The following is a 16,808-nucleotide window of genomic DNA, read 5'->3' as shown; positions in this document are numbered from 1 at the left end:
CATCAACATTCAATAATGAATTTATGTCATTCATGTCTTTAAATATACATTTTTTTTTACTTACTTGCTATAAATATTTGTGAGACATGAATAAATGAAGGAATCCAATAAAAAATAGTTAAAAATATTATTGTATATGAATGTACACATGTTGAAAGCTTTTGATACAATACAGAATCCTCAAAAGTTTCTTCTCCATGTACCAGCAAATTTTTCTCCTCTTGTCTCGCTTTGCTTTGCAAACATCTCATGTCACATATGCCTATACTCTTCCCCTTTTGTATATTGAACTTGGGTAGAAAATTTATCATTAAATGGTTTATGAAAAAAGTTGGATCAAAGAAATAATGTTTTATAGAGATAAACAATAAAAAGATAAAATCGATCGAGGTCATTGCATGAGTTATTTATGTGTATGGATCGGTGTGTAGATGTGCATTTAAACGGTATTAATTAACGTTAATCAAGGTAAACAGGGATGCAGTAGTTGCAAACGTTTCTCTTATGGACTTATCCCAATCGTCATTATTGGGGATGCAGCAAGCGTTTGAAGTGACCGTCATCACTTCATCCCCTTCTCCTATTGTCTATCAGATTTAGTCATCCCATTGGTTGTCATTTAAGCTTATTATATATTTTATTTACAATATTCTCTTTTCAATTTTAAATAATAATTTTTTTTAAATAAGCTGCATTTTAAATAAATACTGCTTTCATTTACATCATTTCATTTAGCAATCAATATAATATAATACTTAATTTTTTTTCATCATTGTATTTCTAAAATTGGAGTATTTTTTCAATGAATCTTTAGCATCGCATTGCTATCTCTTCTTACGATTCCAATAATCCACACAGAAATATGAACCTTGTATTTTCTCACAAATATTTTTTTCTTTTTTTCGCGTATCTCTATTTTCACCCCTCATATCTTGATTGGTAAAATGACACCAGTATCTCACTAGTGGTCAGTCTAGTAGAAAAAAAAGAAAACAAACAAAAAATATTCAATTGCATCTACCGAAATTAATTTTCAAAACAAAAATATGTTGTTTATATTTTACTCAATGTTTTTCATCATCTTAAACCTTTTTATTGGCTTTTAAAGATATATATTAATGAATGTTTATATTTTTATGATCTACTAGATGCTAATTATTTTGACGATTGAATGAGCAAATAACGATTGGTGATTAACCCTCGGACGCTTTGGACGTCATCTTCGCTCACGCGACTTGAATAATTGGCAACTAATTTGTAGTCTCAACGTCAGATTGCTCGATGAATCGTAGATTCTTATTAGTAAGAAGAAGATTCATCAGAAAGAAAGCCGAAGAATTCTTTCATCTGAAAAATTTGTAATTGTTTTATTTCTACTATCAAAATATCGAAGTGTAATTTATTAATTAAAATATAAAATACTGCAAGCCCGAGCTCTTATACGAACGTTTCTAAATTTCTCGTTACGTAATCGAAACAGATAACGCAAACTGTGCAACAATTTGACCCAACATAGTTATGTAAACTTGATATACACTGGCTGCAGTTGACGGATCTCGTCTCGTTCTCAACAAACCCTCTAATTCACCTTTATCTCTTCCACCCTTCTTTTCTATCCTTTTCTATCTGTTTCCTGCTTTATTTTATTCTTTCAATCCACGTAAAACAAGTCTTTATGCTTTTCATTGTTTTTGATACTATTATTAATTTTAGTTAATGTGAATTTTTTTATTTACTTGTATTCAATGGTACTGACTTCTATACGTATGAATTTATATGCTTCAAAGATATCACTAAAACGTGAATTGATCAAATTTTCTTGCCAATCCACTAATATTTGTGTTATATATGAGAAATTAACACTTGGCAGCAGTCTTAATTGACCGTATTTGATTTCACATAAGCTGGTCTCTGGGTTTTCAAAGAAAATTTACATTTGAAACCATCTCTCTTGACCACTTTACTTTGAACTGTGTTGAATTTAATCCTGGAAATTAACAATCATACCTGAGTTATACACCGCAAAATTTTCAATAAAATATATTCAGGTATTTTGAATATTTTATTTAAAAAAATAAGTAGTGATAACACCTTCATTACCTTTTACTTAGATACTTATTTAAAATCTTCCAGAACATCTTTGCAATATTTTGTGTTCTTTAAATATTATTTTAATGTTCTTAATTATTCAATTTTTTGGATTCTAAACAAAACTCAATGTCACTAAAAATAAAAATAAATAATTAAAATTAAAAGAGAGAAAAGTGCATAAATTTCAAAATATTCTTAATTTTTTTTGCTTTCTAGAGTATTCTATTTATGATTCACCAGCGAATCAATTTTCGCAAAAAACAGCAAAAAAAATCAACATTTGAAATAACTCGTTAAGCTAAAAAAAAAAAGGGAAATTAACGCGATCGCATTATTGATAATAGAGCATTAACGCGGCTTCCTTACTGGTAATATTACATTACAATGATTATTTATTCAAGGTCTACCACGCGCATATAAGATCAAATACTTGGCGGTATAAGTTGCATTGTGTCATAATTATATGTCTCATCATTCATGTCGACAACCTCACAATCGGTGATTCAGTTTTTCCCCCCTATTAACCTCAGCTCAATAAATTTTATTACATAAGCCGTATCAGACGATTTTTAAGGATTATTTTTAAAAATTCAATTTCTTGCTCATTGTATTTTTATGTTAGATTTTTTTAGTTTCCTCATTTCATAATACTTCCATTATCATCATTATCTATTCATTATTATTACTTAATCATTCAATATCTATAGCAAATCGATTGATTTAACGTATGATTGGGCATTAAACACCAACATAAAATGCACAAACGGTTCAGTGGTTTGGTGGGAAAATGACCGCATTGAAAATCGTGCAAGCTTATGAGGTAACATACGCCGTTAGCGTTAGTACACGCAAGTTGAGTATTGCATAACTTCTAAACAGCCAGCACAAATCCGCTATCGCGACTAAAGATTCAGCTGCACTGCTTGTTATAATTGTGCGTAGTTTATTCACTGTTTCTTACCTAATAATCAAGACAACATAAAGAATATGTTATTATTACAGCACAATTTAATTAGTAATTGATTATCTGACAATAATAATAATAATAATGTAACATACAATAATTATTACATCTAAGGAACCAGCATTTCGTGGTCATATCTACTTCATATTCAGATGAATTCGAAAATTAATGAGTTATTACGTATGCGGTTGGTGTCGCGATACAGAGAGACTGACTGGATAGCTTGAACATAGTCGAGTGTTGTCGGCTGACTTACAACCTATAATTATGTGTATATTAGGAATTGCGACGTGGAAATGCCGAGAAAATTTACAGCCTCACTATAAATGTTTAGTGTTAATGTAAATTAATTGCATTAACTGAGGGCACTTCAAAAGATTTGATGAATTATTTACTATTTTATAAAAAAATCTTTAATACCTTTACTTTCATATAGTAAAATATACATATTTAAAGAATTTGATTAATAACATTAGAGCATAAAGTTATGCTTGTAGCACAGGTCTTTCGTGCTTTCCTTCAAGATTATCATTTACTGCTGCATATCCTGTTCCACCCTGTAATAAATTTAAATAGTATTGTGGTTAGAGTTAATTTTCTAAAACTTTTCAAACATTTTTTTAATGATTACTGTAATGACTCATAGAAATGAATAAATTATTACCCTTTGAAGAGGTATTATATCACTTTCAGCAATTTTTGTACCATCCAATGGATTTATCCAATCCTTTTTCAATATTTTTTCTACGCATTCCATAGTGACTACATCTCCTCTACAAAAGTATAGTTGAAAATTATTTTATTGAAATATTATATATTAAATTTTCTAGATATAAGAATACGTACGTTGTTTTTATAACAGCACATGGAACATTATTGCCAAGAGTATCATGTGTAATTGGACACATATACCTTGCATCTTTGACAATTAATGATCTTTTATCATCTGGATCTTTCACTTCAGTAAACTTTACAGGAATTAAGTGTTTCATTTTTAATACTTTGCCACTAATTGGGCAGTAAATATTTTTATCAGGTTTACTTAATGTTACAGGTTTGGCTTCAGGAGTTTTTGAAGGTATCCAAAAACTTGGTAATGATTTATCACGACCGTTTGTCATGTTAGAAACTGATGCAACAGAAGTATCTTTTGTGTCCTTTGAAGATGAAAGAATATTTTTTTCACTTTTTAAAAAATTTTCCAATTTTTGAAGTTCTTCATTGGCTGTTCGTTCTTGGGATTCTTCCTAAAAAATGTGATAATGATTATTCAGTTTTATTTGTGTTAACTAATAGAACAAAATGATTATTTACCTGTTCTTTACGTTTCTGAGCTTCATATTCTTTCATTTTTCTTGCATATTCTTTCTTCTTGGTAAGAATATACTCCAAAATAGCTTCTTTATCAAACAAATATCCATCACGTCTAGATAGTAAATTTTTTGAATATATCAATATAGCTTCATGAAAATTCAACAGTGGTAAAAAAAAAAAAAATTAAAAACATACGTGACAACAGGATTTCTGCACGGTTGGAGTGTTAAACAACAACAATCAAATCCTTTGACAGAGTCTTTACCAATGCGATGACTATTTGTTCCATAACCTGATGCGGAAGCATCTTTTTTCTTTTCGTGATAAGTATACACTGCTCCTGCGGTACAATTTCGAGCATGACGAGTCATTTTTGTTTGATAAAAGTATTCTGTATTTAATTTAACAATTTAATTAAGAAATTTTTATAAGAAAATGAGAGCACAAACAACACCGAAATAGTAAACATCCGACATCTTGCGTTTCTTAGCCTGCGCCCCTTCAGTCGAAATTCTGAACTAAAAAAGGCGGGAACTCAAATCGCTCTTATTCGATGTAATTAATTTTATTCATTAATAATGAATAATAATTTGAAAAATTTTATATATATTTTTTAAATTTTGATCTAACTACTGGTTTTAACTACATAAATAAATCTTTTACATACTCATAAGTCGGATAGGCATAGTATGCTCTAAAAATGGCGATTTCTGTTCTTACATGTTTACAAACATCAATTATGTCTAAAGGATGATTTTTATTCATTTTGTATTGTTTTAATATTCTCAATAATCATTGTATTATATTTCACCTACATTACTAATTGAGACATAAGGTAAATATTGGTTTGAAAAATATTTGTTTATATTCTATCGTAAGAATTTTTACAGCTCGTTTAGTGACTAATTAAATACAAAAATTGATTATATATATACATATGTATTTTCTACTTTTTTTTAAAACTATAATCTCTAGTAAATATTAAATATCAGAAACAATTTTTTTAATTCAATTTTTCCTTCAAGGTTTAATTCATGAAATTGAAATAATTGATTATTAACGGACAGCTAAATAATTATAACCTCAAACTGATAACGTATTCACTCATCAATCAATTTGAAAACTTAATGATATAGGAAGGTTTCATGTTAAATTGTCAGTCTAAATATTGGTTTTTTATTTATAGCACAAAAATGGATCCCGAGTTCCTTGCAAAATTAATTCCTCAAAATAAAGAGCAAGCTAGACCAGCTTGTAAAAAGTGTGGCTATGCAGGACACCTCACATATCAATGTAGAAATTTTATTAAAGTAGATCCAAATAAAGAAATTGTTTTAGATGTTAGTAGCACGAGTTCAGATAGTGATGAAAATTATACAACACCTTTAACTGAATTGAGAGAAAAAGAATTAAAAACAAAATTATTAGAAGCTAAGAAAAAGGGTAAAGAAAAACATAAAAAGAAAAAGAAATCTAAATCCAAATCTCGTGATAAATCAGTGAGTAAACATTCGGATTCATCGGATTGTGAATCGTCTGATTCTGAAGATGAAAAAGATAAAAAGAAGAAACAAAAAAAGCGTAAAAAAAAATCGAAGCATAAAAAAGAAAAGAAACGGCGAAAATCACATTCAAAAAGCTCAGATTGAAGACATGAATTCGATTGTAAATTTTTATTATTAAAACTTAAAATAATAGTGAAGTTACTTTTTTATAGATCAATAAAAACAATTTAATCAATGACTCATGTATCATAGAATTCAGACTGTAAATATCTTATTAATTCATTTTAAATGTACATGCAAAGTTATATTTTTATAATAATGTAAACTTACTTAATTTAATTGACTCCAAAATAAAAACTGAAAGAATTATTTTTAATAAACTTCGAAACAGCTTTTAACATACTTTTTTATATTATATTTTATTAAATTAATAACTAATTGTTAATTTTTTCAAGATGAAATAAGTGATATTCATCAAATTTTTATGAAAGACAAATATTAGTTTTATTACAATTTTATAAAATCTACTTATACACATTATTACAACAAAATATATTATACAGTATACATTTTATGTGGTATATAATTTATCATATTAATCATAAAGAATTATAGATTCACGATAAAATTCACATTGATACAAGACACATTGAGTAAAAAATAAAATATTTAGAATTTACACGTTGATATCTTCTAGCTACATAATCACAATAATTAAATATTAATTCCAGATTTCTTTGGTTTTTCAACATCTTTATTTTATTACATATTCCTAAATCTATGATGTTGATTTCAACTATTAACAATAAATTTCGTATATTATAAATTATAGCACAAACATATAAATCTTAGTAATACCAATTATAATTTTAATCATATATTTATACATTACATCTTATTTAACGTTAACGTTAATTTATTTGTTTTTGGTGTGATTAATATGAGAATTAAGACGGTTTAACTATTATTGTGAATATGGTCCTCAGAGTTACAAAATAAATAATGTCTCTTTTGGAAGTCATCATCATTTATAATACAAAAGTTGGATAATCTATCATTTACTTTCTGTATAACGTGTGTTCTTTTTTGTCTTATCATAACGACGCAGAAATAGGCAATAATTAAAAGTTGATAGCAACATTGATTATTTTACTTATTAGTTATTGAGTTATTTAGTATTAGATGTTGGTGCCTACGTTATTATTGAGTTGATATTTTAATAATTCTTATTTATTCATACTTATATTACTATATGATATTTATTTTATTAAGTATTCTATTTATTTGAAAATTATTAAAAGCATTGGGCCAAAATGATAAAAACATTACGAGAATATTTTTGGACTGTTTTAAAACATTTTTTAAATTTGTACATTAGATATTACTTACAAAATTGCCGTTGGAATGTAAAAAAATATATGTTTAAAATTAAAGTAAAACATTAAGATCAAAAGGATTAAGATTTTTTTTTATTTTCATTCCTTTTGGTCCCATTTTATAAAATTTATAGATTTTCATACTTCCTGCCATTTACATATATAAAATCTTGTGGCTGCTCAAGAGTAAATTATTAAAATCAGTCTCATTAAATGTGCTCGTTGGCAGGATAATAAATGAGAGCATCGACAGTTCGCTGGAAATCACGATTGATATGTCGAAATAAAATTAAATGATTGATCCAACAATTTGATTTACGTCAATTCCACAATTTCTTTTTTTCTTGTTTTTAATAACTAATATCGATACCAAGTAAAATTGATTTTTATAGTATTTAATTTTATCCAGATTAATTGTTTAAAGAAAAAACATGTTCAACCTAATACTCATTGGGCGGCACCAAATAATAGTAATATATACATATTTTTAATAGGTACTGTGATTTTACAAGTCTTATAATCACATTTTTATGGTGATCACAGTTTTATAAAAGGCATGTAAAATACATCCTCTTGTGATAAAATGTATATATTATAATTAATTATATATTAAACTTTGACAGCAGTTTAAAAAAAATATCAATATTCCAAAGTTATATCAAGTCTAGTATTATGTAGTAGAAATTAAAATTTATCTCCTTAGAGCAACATCATAGTAACCATCGACATCTTTACCTTATGTCGATTATTCATAATAATTTATATATAATATCAAGCCATTCATTATGTGGTTTTAAATGATGAACTGCTTTTCCATAACTTTTCTTCAATAAATAATAAAAAGACCTCTGTTATGTAGACAGTAACTTTTTAAATATATCTTTATAATTTATTACAATGACAAATATGAATATATATATTTGATTAATATTATATTGTCATTCTATAAAAAGCTGTAGTTTTGTTTTAACATGTATCTCTAATGATTAAATGCACGCAGGACTCGGAAACGTCAATAATTTTATATATTAGTTTGTAAGTGCGTGTGGCCCTCAACGTTTTTTTTTCTCATAAAAGTTTTACGAAATTTATTTCGAACCACCTTCATTTTACCATAAAAGACAATAAATAAGGGGAGATGGAAAGTATCGTAAATAAATAAACATTATGTCGATGGCTATAGTGGACGGAGCGAGGAGATTCGTTGATTGATAATAGTTTACGATACCAATTATCTAGGGAATATCCTATAAATTCCAATAAAAAATGGTTCATTCGATATATTCTGTTTCAATCAACAGTTACTTTCTTAGCTCATACATTCAATTCAATACATACTCGCTTTTATCAGAATTTATAAGAAAATTCAACAATCGAGTTGGTTAATACTGAAAGTAATAGAAAACCTATAAAATAAAATTGACTAACGGAAAAATAATAAAAACAATTTTTAGAGTTCATATACGTCTCTGCCATTGGGTCGAGTAATATTAGGACGACATGAAGCAGGACTTGCATAAGAATGAATAATGTGAACTCGTAACCTGACATCACCAGAAGATCTGGAGCCATCGCCTCTTGGTCTTCGAGAAAAGCTCACTGTTGTTTTACAACAACAGTAATGAAATAATTTGATGTATGCATTTCTAAAGTGACGATCAAAAACGCAGTAAAGAAGATTATTTATGCATGACTTGGATAATGCAAACCAAGCAAGATTATAAAGAACTCTTGCGCTCGTGGGTTTCATAGCGCTTATGGTGATAGATGTGCCAAATGGTAGCCAGAAGATCGTAAAAAGAACAAAGCTATATATATTAGTCTTTGTGAGCTCATAATCCCAAGAAAAAGTGGCTGGAGGCTTGAATGAACCCCTTATTGCACGACGCACGCGTAAAACCAGTCGAAAATATAGAAATATCGTCAGCAAAGCTGGAAATATCACAAAAATACAAGCTCCTATTACCTGTGGTGTAGCAATACCGTGAAATTTGCGTCCACAAAAATCTGGACCAAGATCCAACGATGATTGAAGTGCTACTACCATCCCAGCAATCACCCAAATTGTGATTATTGTTGCTGTTACTCTAGTTGTAGTAAGAGCAGAGTACCTGAAATAAACAATGTATTTTTAAAATGATGATAGATTAAACAGGCCAGACGATGATTAATTATCTATATTTAGCCATCAATTCATCTTCTGGGTTCTATTCATCCAGTAATATATCTACGTTAGTTACACAAAAAATATAAAATAATCTGACTCACTTTTTAAAATTATTTATTCTAAAAATATCAATTCACTAATAGCTTTCAAATTATTCCTTACTTGTCGTGAGGAAGGCAAAGCCGTGCATAATTTTCTCCAGCTATTGTTGCGAGAGTTAACACAGTTACCAAGAAACATAGAGCTTCAAGAGTCCATTCAAATCGACAAATTCCCGGTGACTCTTCATGACCCGCAAGAATTACAATTGCTGATGCTGGAATTACTAAACCAGTTACTAATAGGTCTGCCAATGCGACATTTACTAAAAAAGCATTGCCTACAATATCATAAAAAGAGATTAATTAGTACCTTTAATCTTTTATCATACAAAAATATTGGAACAAAGTACTTGTCAATTAAAATTTTAACCTTAGACCTTTCATTACAAAACTGAACTTTTTCTTAATACGATTCTAATAGTACATTTTAATCAATAAATATTATCAACTAAAGTTTAAAAACTATAATTAAAACTATTAGATCAGATAATAGATTACATCCAACATATTAATTTAACTCTACAGTAATAAGAATTAGAAAGTTAATATTATTGAAATGTTAATTAAAATTTTTAATTAAATTAATTATAAATTAATGATTCCAATCTATTAATTATATATCTACTTGATTAATTATTTCATTTATTACTTTATTCATTGCAATTATATTATGAATGATAGAATAATAATTTCATGCTATATAAAAATCTAAATTCGATACAATAAATTACCTTTTTTCTTCAAATGATCCTCAACCATAATAGCTGATATCATAAAAACATTCCCAACACTTCCAACAACTGCAAGCGAAGCAAGTAGTAAGAGTCGAGCCACTCTCGACCAGTCAGACGAAAGTGTCACAGGTGAAACATCAAGATCTCCATCAAATAAATTAGTTTTACCCCTATCCATTGCAATTTTTACATCCATTCCTATTATTCCAGCCAAAGTACTTGTAATACGATCACGATCAGTACTCGTTGTCATCGTTATTGCAGCTACTGTTGTCACAGTTGTAACTGTGGTTGTCACGTTCATTCTGAAATTCTATTCAACACATGAAAGCTATTAATTTTTCTCAGAGTGAATAACGGTTATTGAATTGTCATAGAATATAATTACTTGTTTCATAAAAGCTATCTAAAAAAAGCTTGGTATTGAGCCTTTGAATTAAATCAATTTTTTATATTAAAAAAATAATAAATAATGACTAGATAGAAGAAAGACTCTATTGGAAAATAAAAAGCTGTAAGCTTTTCAAAGATGTTCTTTTGACAATTCCTATTATGATCATTAGTACGTCTTTATTATGCGCTTCCAATGAAATGAATAAAGTAACAACAACAACTGTAGATAAAAGCCATGAAAAGACGAGTAATTAATATTTATAAAAAACATTCCAAAAATATAACATCCCTAACATAAACCGCAAAATATATCCATTTATCTTTTCATAGGCGATAGGCGATACGTAGATGAAATGATTAATTACGTTGATGGAAAAATTCATGACATAGTTCAATGGGAACATCTGAATAGAGGATAATCTAAAGGGACATGAGAATGACGAGGTTGCCCACTGAGTGAACTCTTCTCATTATTGAGAGTGGATCGACTATATAAGGTCAACATGCTTCTCAACTTGAGTGTCGGCATGTAATCAACGATTAATCGGATTGAGTAAATGAATGAAAAAATCCTTCACGTAAATGAGTTTGAAATATGTAAATGCGCAACAGGCAGCAGCAAAATGCAATCCATTGGCTGGGGAATGAAATTAACGCTATCGAATTTCTTCTAGATGAGTCGGTGAATGTTCGAGCGTCGAATACAACACGAAAACGACCTGGAAAGACCACCGACCGGCTGGTCGGTTTAGTTAGACAGCTAGAAGGGTGGTAGTGGTGGGTATGAGACGGGAAGCTGTATCGATTCGATGGTTTGCCGGGACCACCGCCTTTTGCTAACCCTCTCTTACTCTTGGTTTTCTCCCTCTTTACACGTGCTCTTTCACTATATATTTCATATTTATTTTTATTTATTACCAAAGTATTTTTCATTTCCCCTAGAAAAATAAACAACCCAATAATCACTTTACTCGTCATAAAATATTTAAGTTTTTTTTATGGAAAAATGTTAAACTAAAAAATCAGCAAAATTTCAATTAATGAACTAGGATCTGTATTTTGTTAAATATTTTACAAATATGGCGATAAAGTAGTGATTGTTGTGAAAGCAGGCTAATTACTCTCGCATGTTCAACTATCACGCGTGTTTTCCTTTCCTGACATCCATGTACGAATTACCTTTTAATCATTTTCAGGTGTGAGTTACTACAATTTATCGCAGGTAAATCTAAAATTAAAAAATTCATTTAATAAGAATAATAGAAAGATGAGCAATTTTTAGAATCATTTTAAAGGTTCAGATCAAAAAATAACTGAGGGCGTTGCACCTTCGTGTCAACATCTCTTCTAGATTATTAATGTTATCAATTTATTATTTCTTATATCGACTAGATACCGAAGTTATTGATCCAAAGGAAATCTAACTATTATTTCAAATAGCTCAAAATCACGCCACTATTTTATTTCTCATGTTAGGATTTATAATTCTTGTATGAAAACCAAGTTTTGCATGTTCTGAAACATCTCGTGTGTTTATATGCTAATAAGAAATAATTTATCTATAATAGAAATCTACTTACGTGTTTTATTTTCTATTCTTGCGATAATTTTATAAATGAATAAGTAATCATAACACTTTAAAATAACTTCTGACTTTTGATATTATTTTCTAAATTCATTCTTGTAGGGTTTCCAATCACTCTTGATGTATTTATGCACTTTCAATTATTTAATCTTACTTATTCTGAAACTTTTCATCAACTCGATCAAATGCAATCAAAGTCCTCATACCGGATAGATTTAATTTCACAATATTTTATAATATTTGAATTCATCAACTAGAGTAGTTGGATATTCATTAATATTTTTGATATTTCAGATCATTCGTTCGGCAGATCTTTTGTTTTTTAATTGATTCAAATAGATTATTAAAATTTATTTTTAATCATTAAACAAAATTTTTACTATTTTTATTTATGAAAAATAAAATGTCAAAACCTGTTTTTGGAATATCAAGTTAGCAATAAAATATCACCGGGTAACACGCACTAGTCCACTGGTTGATTGAGAACTGATGTCTAGAAATGATGACAGTGCTCGCATGTGTACACACCCGTGTAAAAGACCGCACAACACCAAAATGTTGGAAGCGCAGGCGCCAAATTACCACTTTTGACCTATTCGCTTGTTGCATATCTATGTATTTACACGTACACCTCTGTAATATTTCATTAAAAAAATTCAAATAAAATTCCTATTATAATAAGTAACAAAATAACTTATGACTATTTATGGTGATAAAAAAATTATACCAACCACCTTTTTAGATATTAAATAATCATTTTCATTCATCTTGATAGTATACATTGTTTTCGATACAAATAAATAATTATTTATGATCATCGTATGAATAAGTGACTTGATGTTTATTATATATATATATAAATAATGAAATAAAATACTACACACTCATAATAAATTAAACTACCAATATTAAATTTTGATTGTAATCTACTGATAAAAAATGTCAAGATCCTTATAAAATATTAATATAAATATTATAGATTGATTTTGAACATTCACTTAATTAATTTCCAATTAATGAAATTATTATTTAAACTTTATCTTATTTTAAAAGTAATTCAATACATATTACTTATTATAAGAATACGAATAATTAATACTTTATGTATACCATTGCTGCCCGACAACAATCAAGTTTAATTTATGCATGAACACGTCTGCTGTATGGAGACAAAAGCATTGAAGGAATGAAATTTTTCCAGTATCTTGGCTGCTAATAAAGCTGTGAAAAATTGAAAAAATCGTATTCATTCATTCAAATTCTACTAAATTTAATTTAATGAAAAAAAAAAAAGAAACAAATACATTTTAACTCACTTTTTTCATGAACGTTCCGACAATTCTTCAAAATCTGGAAATACATACATAACGGAATTAACAGATTATCGTGTGTATTAAATATTCATAAACACGGTATTGTAATAATATTAAATCTTCCATGACGATTTTTAATCTTCATTGTTGACAATCGTATGAGAATAAATAAGAAAAAATTTTGCATAGAGAAAAAAAATATGAAAGGAATAAAATACAGTTCATAACTCATACCTTCAGGTAAAAATTGTAATCTTCTTTGTTGAACAATTATTGAAGGAGATATTCTTGGTTTTTTTTTAGATGGCTCTTCAATGTTGTTAAGAAATGATCTTCGAGATTTCCGTTGAATAATGTCATCAGTTTTGTTATCAGCCGTTCTATCTAGTGAAATTAGCCTGGAAGTTGTTGATGACACATTGGCAAATATGGAAGATGCAGCATGTTTTTTATCACTATTATCTAAAGCTTCTGTCCTTTCATTGATACGATTATCATGATTTTCTTCTCTTTTCATGGTTTTAGGTGAAGTTGAATGTGTTGGAAGAAATATAGGACTAGGTAAGTCTTGTTTAATACTATGAGTACATTTATAAATACTCTCAGAATTTTTATCATTTATATCTTCGGCGTACGATGATAATTCGAAAAAGGAGTCACTTAATTCACTATTTTCAAAAATATCCTTATTTGTATAAGTACTATTATTATATTGGCAGTCACTATGAATATTTTCAACATCGATTGATGTTGTTTTATTTATTTCCAATAAAGATTCTTTACTTTTGCTCAAACCCAATGACGTCATATAATTTTTTTTCGAGGAAATCTTATTATCTTTATTTTTCCTGGTGAGTCGAGGATCGACGAATTGATTGCTTGATAAAATAATGTCTTCTGGAGCTTCTATATTTGCTAAGTGATAATCAAAAAGAAAATTCCAATTTGTGTTAGCTTTTTTAATAGGTGGAGAAACTTCAAGAATTTTTTTATCCACAGGCATAGTAGTATCCCCATGTAAAATACTATCTAAAATACCAATATTTTCATATTCATCAATGCTATCAACTATTGATATATCACAAGAATTTTTCAAAGCCGTATTTATATCAACCGCACTCTCTTCTGGTTCTGGCTCAAAATTTTTATGAATACAATCATCAGAATAATTAGTGACAATGTCAAAATCTAATTTGTAATCCGAATATCCAAATAAACTATCATCATTCCACAAAATGTCATTATTTAAAATATCTTCAGAACTAACAGTTGTTGAAACTGGGCACATATCTAAACTACTTAAGCTATTGGAATCATTAATATTACTAATGGCACGTTTTTCATACTCTGTATCATATTTCTTACTTTTACAAGAGTTACTCGGACTTGTATTTTGGTTTTCATTCACAGAATGATTTATTTGTAGAGAATACTCAGCGGTATTAGGAAGTAATGAATCATTTGTTACCTTCTTACAATTATCTTGAATAACTGAACTAATAGCATTAACTTCTGTACTATTTTTATCTTGGCACAATGGAAAATTCGAAGGTTTCGTACTCTCACTTATTTCATTAACAAATAGAGGTTTATAATTCGGTAAAAAATCGGTTATATATTCAAAATTTTCTGTACTGTGAGCATCCACTATTTCCACATGATTTTTTAATTTCCCATTTTTCTTTTTCACTTTTTCTTCATTTATTATTTTTAACCACGTCAACTTTTTTTCTTTCGATTTTTTATTTTTTTTCTTGCTTCTATTGTTCTCCTCGTCCATTTCGTCAATTGTTAAATCGATATGTATTACTTCGCCTGGTATTAATTTCCGGTCTTTACTGTTTTTCACATTTCTCACAGTTGTTTTAGAATATAGCTGACTTCGCTGATGAATTAAATCTCTCGCGAAGTATGATGGCATATGCTATGGACCAGAATCTATATGAGGTTGATCAATATTACAAGAAACTGCTTTATAGATACTTTCTTCATACTTTGAAAATTCTAAGCAACATTTTTTAATATCCATTAAATCTGTTTGCATCCACCAAAGAGTTTTATTCTTTGTGTCACTCGGTACAGCTGGTAAAATATTGCGAAAATCTTTTAAATCCAATGGATGATATCCAAGAATCATAACAGCTAGCTGATCAATTTTTTTCTTCTCCTCAGTATTTTCTTTAAGGCTTTTCCAAAGCTTTAATGCTAATAAATGTCATACATAAGATAGCTCATTGTTGGCCACATTAGCCTTAATGATATGGAAGCATTTATCGAAAATTGGCTCACAAATTTTTTTACTGTGCTGAGATAATAATTTACATTTGAATAAAACACGGAAAATATGTTGTATTGAGCTGTCCAAATATACATATAAAATATTAAGTAGTTTAGAAGTTATATTAGGCAAATTATTTATATCCTTTTCTGTATCAGCACTTGAAATTTTTAATTCCACATCTAAATAGACAGCTAAAATATCTGTCATTTTATTTAAATACAAAGTGTGATCATCTACCTGTTCTTTGATATTTATCCAATAAAAATAAAAAAATGCTATCATCTGAGTAATGTGATTACTCAACTCTGTTGGCCGCAATGATCTTGTAGTATATTGCATGGCTTCAGCAGTTACGTTCTTTAGATATATACAAAGCAAGTTCAAGAGAATTTCGTATTTTTGGCATCCTACAGATAAATAAGCTGCTTTTTTAAACTTTGAAGACCAGTCAAATTCATCTGTAGACTTATCATCTTCATTGACTTTGTTTTTAAGTTGTTTGTTTATATAAATATCTGAATGTTTAAGGGATGAACTTGAATCAATTTCTACTGTAGACATGACTCAAATGCCTGCAAAAATAAGAACAAGTTAATCATGATAGATAAAATATTAATTTATTATGATGTCCATGTTTTGTTTCACAACTCACACTTTAATGAATATTCTTTTAATCACAAAATCAGGTCTCTGTTATGAAAAACAATGTAGGGAAAATTTAACACTATTGATATCTAGTCAGCGGCAATTATTATGTGTGATTTATTTATCAGCTCGGTAAATTATTTTTAATTTCTTTTAATACAACTTTTGTTGAATTATTGTTACATGTTAACTGTACCAAAACTGCCATTACCGAATTACATGAATTCCTTGAACCACAGATTTATAAGTTCGGAGTGCCATGAGAATCGCAATAGTGAAAAACCCATTACCGGTATTTCTATCTAATGTCGATAATATTTTTTTGTCAATTCGAGTAGT

The 16,808-nt window shown here is 28.4% G+C and overlaps 4 protein-coding genes across 6 annotated transcripts; 1 reads left to right on the top strand and 3 right to left on the bottom strand.

Moving 5' to 3' along the window:
• Positions 1–3,166: 3,166 nt before the first annotated feature.
• On the bottom strand, positions 3,167–4,852 carry LOC118069458 (nitric oxide synthase-interacting protein homolog). 2 transcript variants are annotated; one of them, XR_004690628.1, is made up of 6 exons: positions 4,565–4,852; positions 4,370–4,481; positions 3,902–4,302; positions 3,720–3,828; positions 3,476–3,612; positions 3,167–3,314 (listed from the first exon to the last, which is right to left on the bottom strand). XR_004690628.1 is itself a non-coding variant. In XM_035087594.1 (5 exons), the coding sequence occupies exons 1-5, from the start codon at positions 4,738–4,740 to the stop codon at positions 3,541–3,543; spliced, it is 870 nt and encodes a 289-aa protein (XP_034943485.1). In that variant the 5' UTR covers positions 4,741–4,852; the 3' UTR covers positions 3,446–3,540. The 2 variants fall into 2 exon arrangements, 1 of the variants encoding a protein (XP_034943485.1); XM_035087594.1 differs by lacking the exon at positions 3,167–3,314 and having other exon boundaries at positions 3,446–3,612.
• Positions 4,853–5,052: 200 nt separating this feature from the next.
• LOC118069471 (protein SREK1IP1-like) lies at positions 5,053–6,227 on the top strand. The gene is made up of 2 exons (XM_035087607.1): positions 5,053–5,204; positions 5,556–6,227. The coding sequence occupies exon 2, from the start codon at positions 5,563–5,565 to the stop codon at positions 6,016–6,018; it is 456 nt and encodes a 151-aa protein (XP_034943498.1). The 5' UTR covers positions 5,053–5,204; positions 5,556–5,562; the 3' UTR covers positions 6,019–6,227.
• A 353-nt stretch (positions 6,228–6,580) lies between these two features.
• LOC118069469 (melatonin receptor type 1A-like) lies at positions 6,581–12,790 on the bottom strand. 2 transcript variants are annotated; one of them, XM_035087605.1, is made up of 4 exons: positions 12,226–12,790; positions 10,250–10,565; positions 9,580–9,796; positions 6,581–9,361 (listed from the first exon to the last, which is right to left on the bottom strand). In XM_035087605.1, the coding sequence occupies exons 2-4, from the start codon at positions 10,554–10,556 to the stop codon at positions 8,701–8,703; spliced, it is 1,185 nt and encodes a 394-aa protein (XP_034943496.1). In that variant the 5' UTR covers positions 10,557–10,565; positions 12,226–12,790; the 3' UTR covers positions 6,581–8,700. The 2 variants fall into 2 exon arrangements, with proteins under 2 accessions (XP_034943496.1, XP_034943497.1); XM_035087606.1 differs by having other exon boundaries at positions 9,580–9,733.
• Positions 12,791–13,177: 387 nt separating this feature from the next.
• On the bottom strand, positions 13,178–16,701 carry LOC118069490 (uncharacterized). Its single transcript, XM_035087636.1, has 4 exons — positions 16,477–16,701; positions 13,778–16,396; positions 13,547–13,580; positions 13,178–13,451 (listed from the first exon to the last, which is right to left on the bottom strand). The coding sequence occupies exons 2-3, from the start codon at positions 15,462–15,464 to the stop codon at positions 13,552–13,554; spliced, it is 1,716 nt and encodes a 571-aa protein (XP_034943527.1). The 5' UTR covers positions 15,465–16,396; positions 16,477–16,701; the 3' UTR covers positions 13,178–13,451; positions 13,547–13,551.
• Positions 16,702–16,808: the final 107 nt, after the last annotated feature.

This window comes from Chelonus insularis, unplaced genomic scaffold (assembly GCF_013357705.1).
Source record: "Chelonus insularis isolate UGA/USDA-ARS -01 unplaced genomic scaffold, ASM1335770v1 contig_410_pilon, whole genome shotgun sequence".
In the NCBI taxonomy this organism is placed as follows: Eukaryota; Metazoa; Arthropoda; class Insecta; order Hymenoptera; family Braconidae; genus Chelonus; species Chelonus insularis.
Note: the sequence above shows the minus strand (reverse complement) of the source record. Positions and strands in the feature narration are given on the sequence as shown.

What these genes read in the sequence shown, in the direction of transcription:
- LOC118069458 (XM_035087594.1), bottom strand. Translation starts at nt 4,740, where the DNA reads ATGACTCGTCATGCTCGAAATTGTACCGCAGGAGCAGTGTATACTTAT. An exon ending in TGCAGAAATCCTGTTGTCAC is followed by an intron (nt 4,482 to 4,564) that starts GTATGTTTTTAA and finishes TTTACTATCTAG; the next exon opens with ACGTGATGGATATTTGTTTG. An exon ending in TGTGCTGTTATAAAAACAAC is followed by an intron (nt 3,829 to 3,901) that starts GTACGTATTCTT and finishes ATACTTTTGTAG; the next exon opens with AGGAGATGTAGTCACTATGG.
- LOC118069471 (XM_035087607.1), top strand. Translation starts at nt 5,563, where the DNA reads ATGGATCCCGAGTTCCTTGCAAAATTAATTCCTCAAAATAAAGAGCAA.
- LOC118069469 (XM_035087605.1), bottom strand. Translation starts at nt 10,556, where the DNA reads ATGAACGTGACAACCACAGTTACAACTGTGACAACAGTAGCTGCAATA. An exon ending in GGATCATTTGAAGAAAAAAG is followed by an intron (nt 9,797 to 10,249) that starts GTAATTTATTGT and finishes ATGATATTGTAG; the next exon opens with GCAATGCTTTTTTAGTAAAT. An exon ending in CTTTGCCTTCCTCACGACAA is followed by an intron (nt 9,362 to 9,579) that starts GTAAGGAATAAT and finishes TGTTTATTTCAG; the next exon opens with GTACTCTGCTCTTACTACAA.
- LOC118069490 (XM_035087636.1), bottom strand. Translation starts at nt 15,464, where the DNA reads ATGCCATCATACTTCGCGAGAGATTTAATTCATCAGCGAAGTCAGCTA. An exon ending in ATTACAATTTTTACCTGAAG is followed by an intron (nt 13,581 to 13,777) that starts GTATGAGTTATG and finishes ATGTATTTCCAG; the next exon opens with ATTTTGAAGAATTGTCGGAA.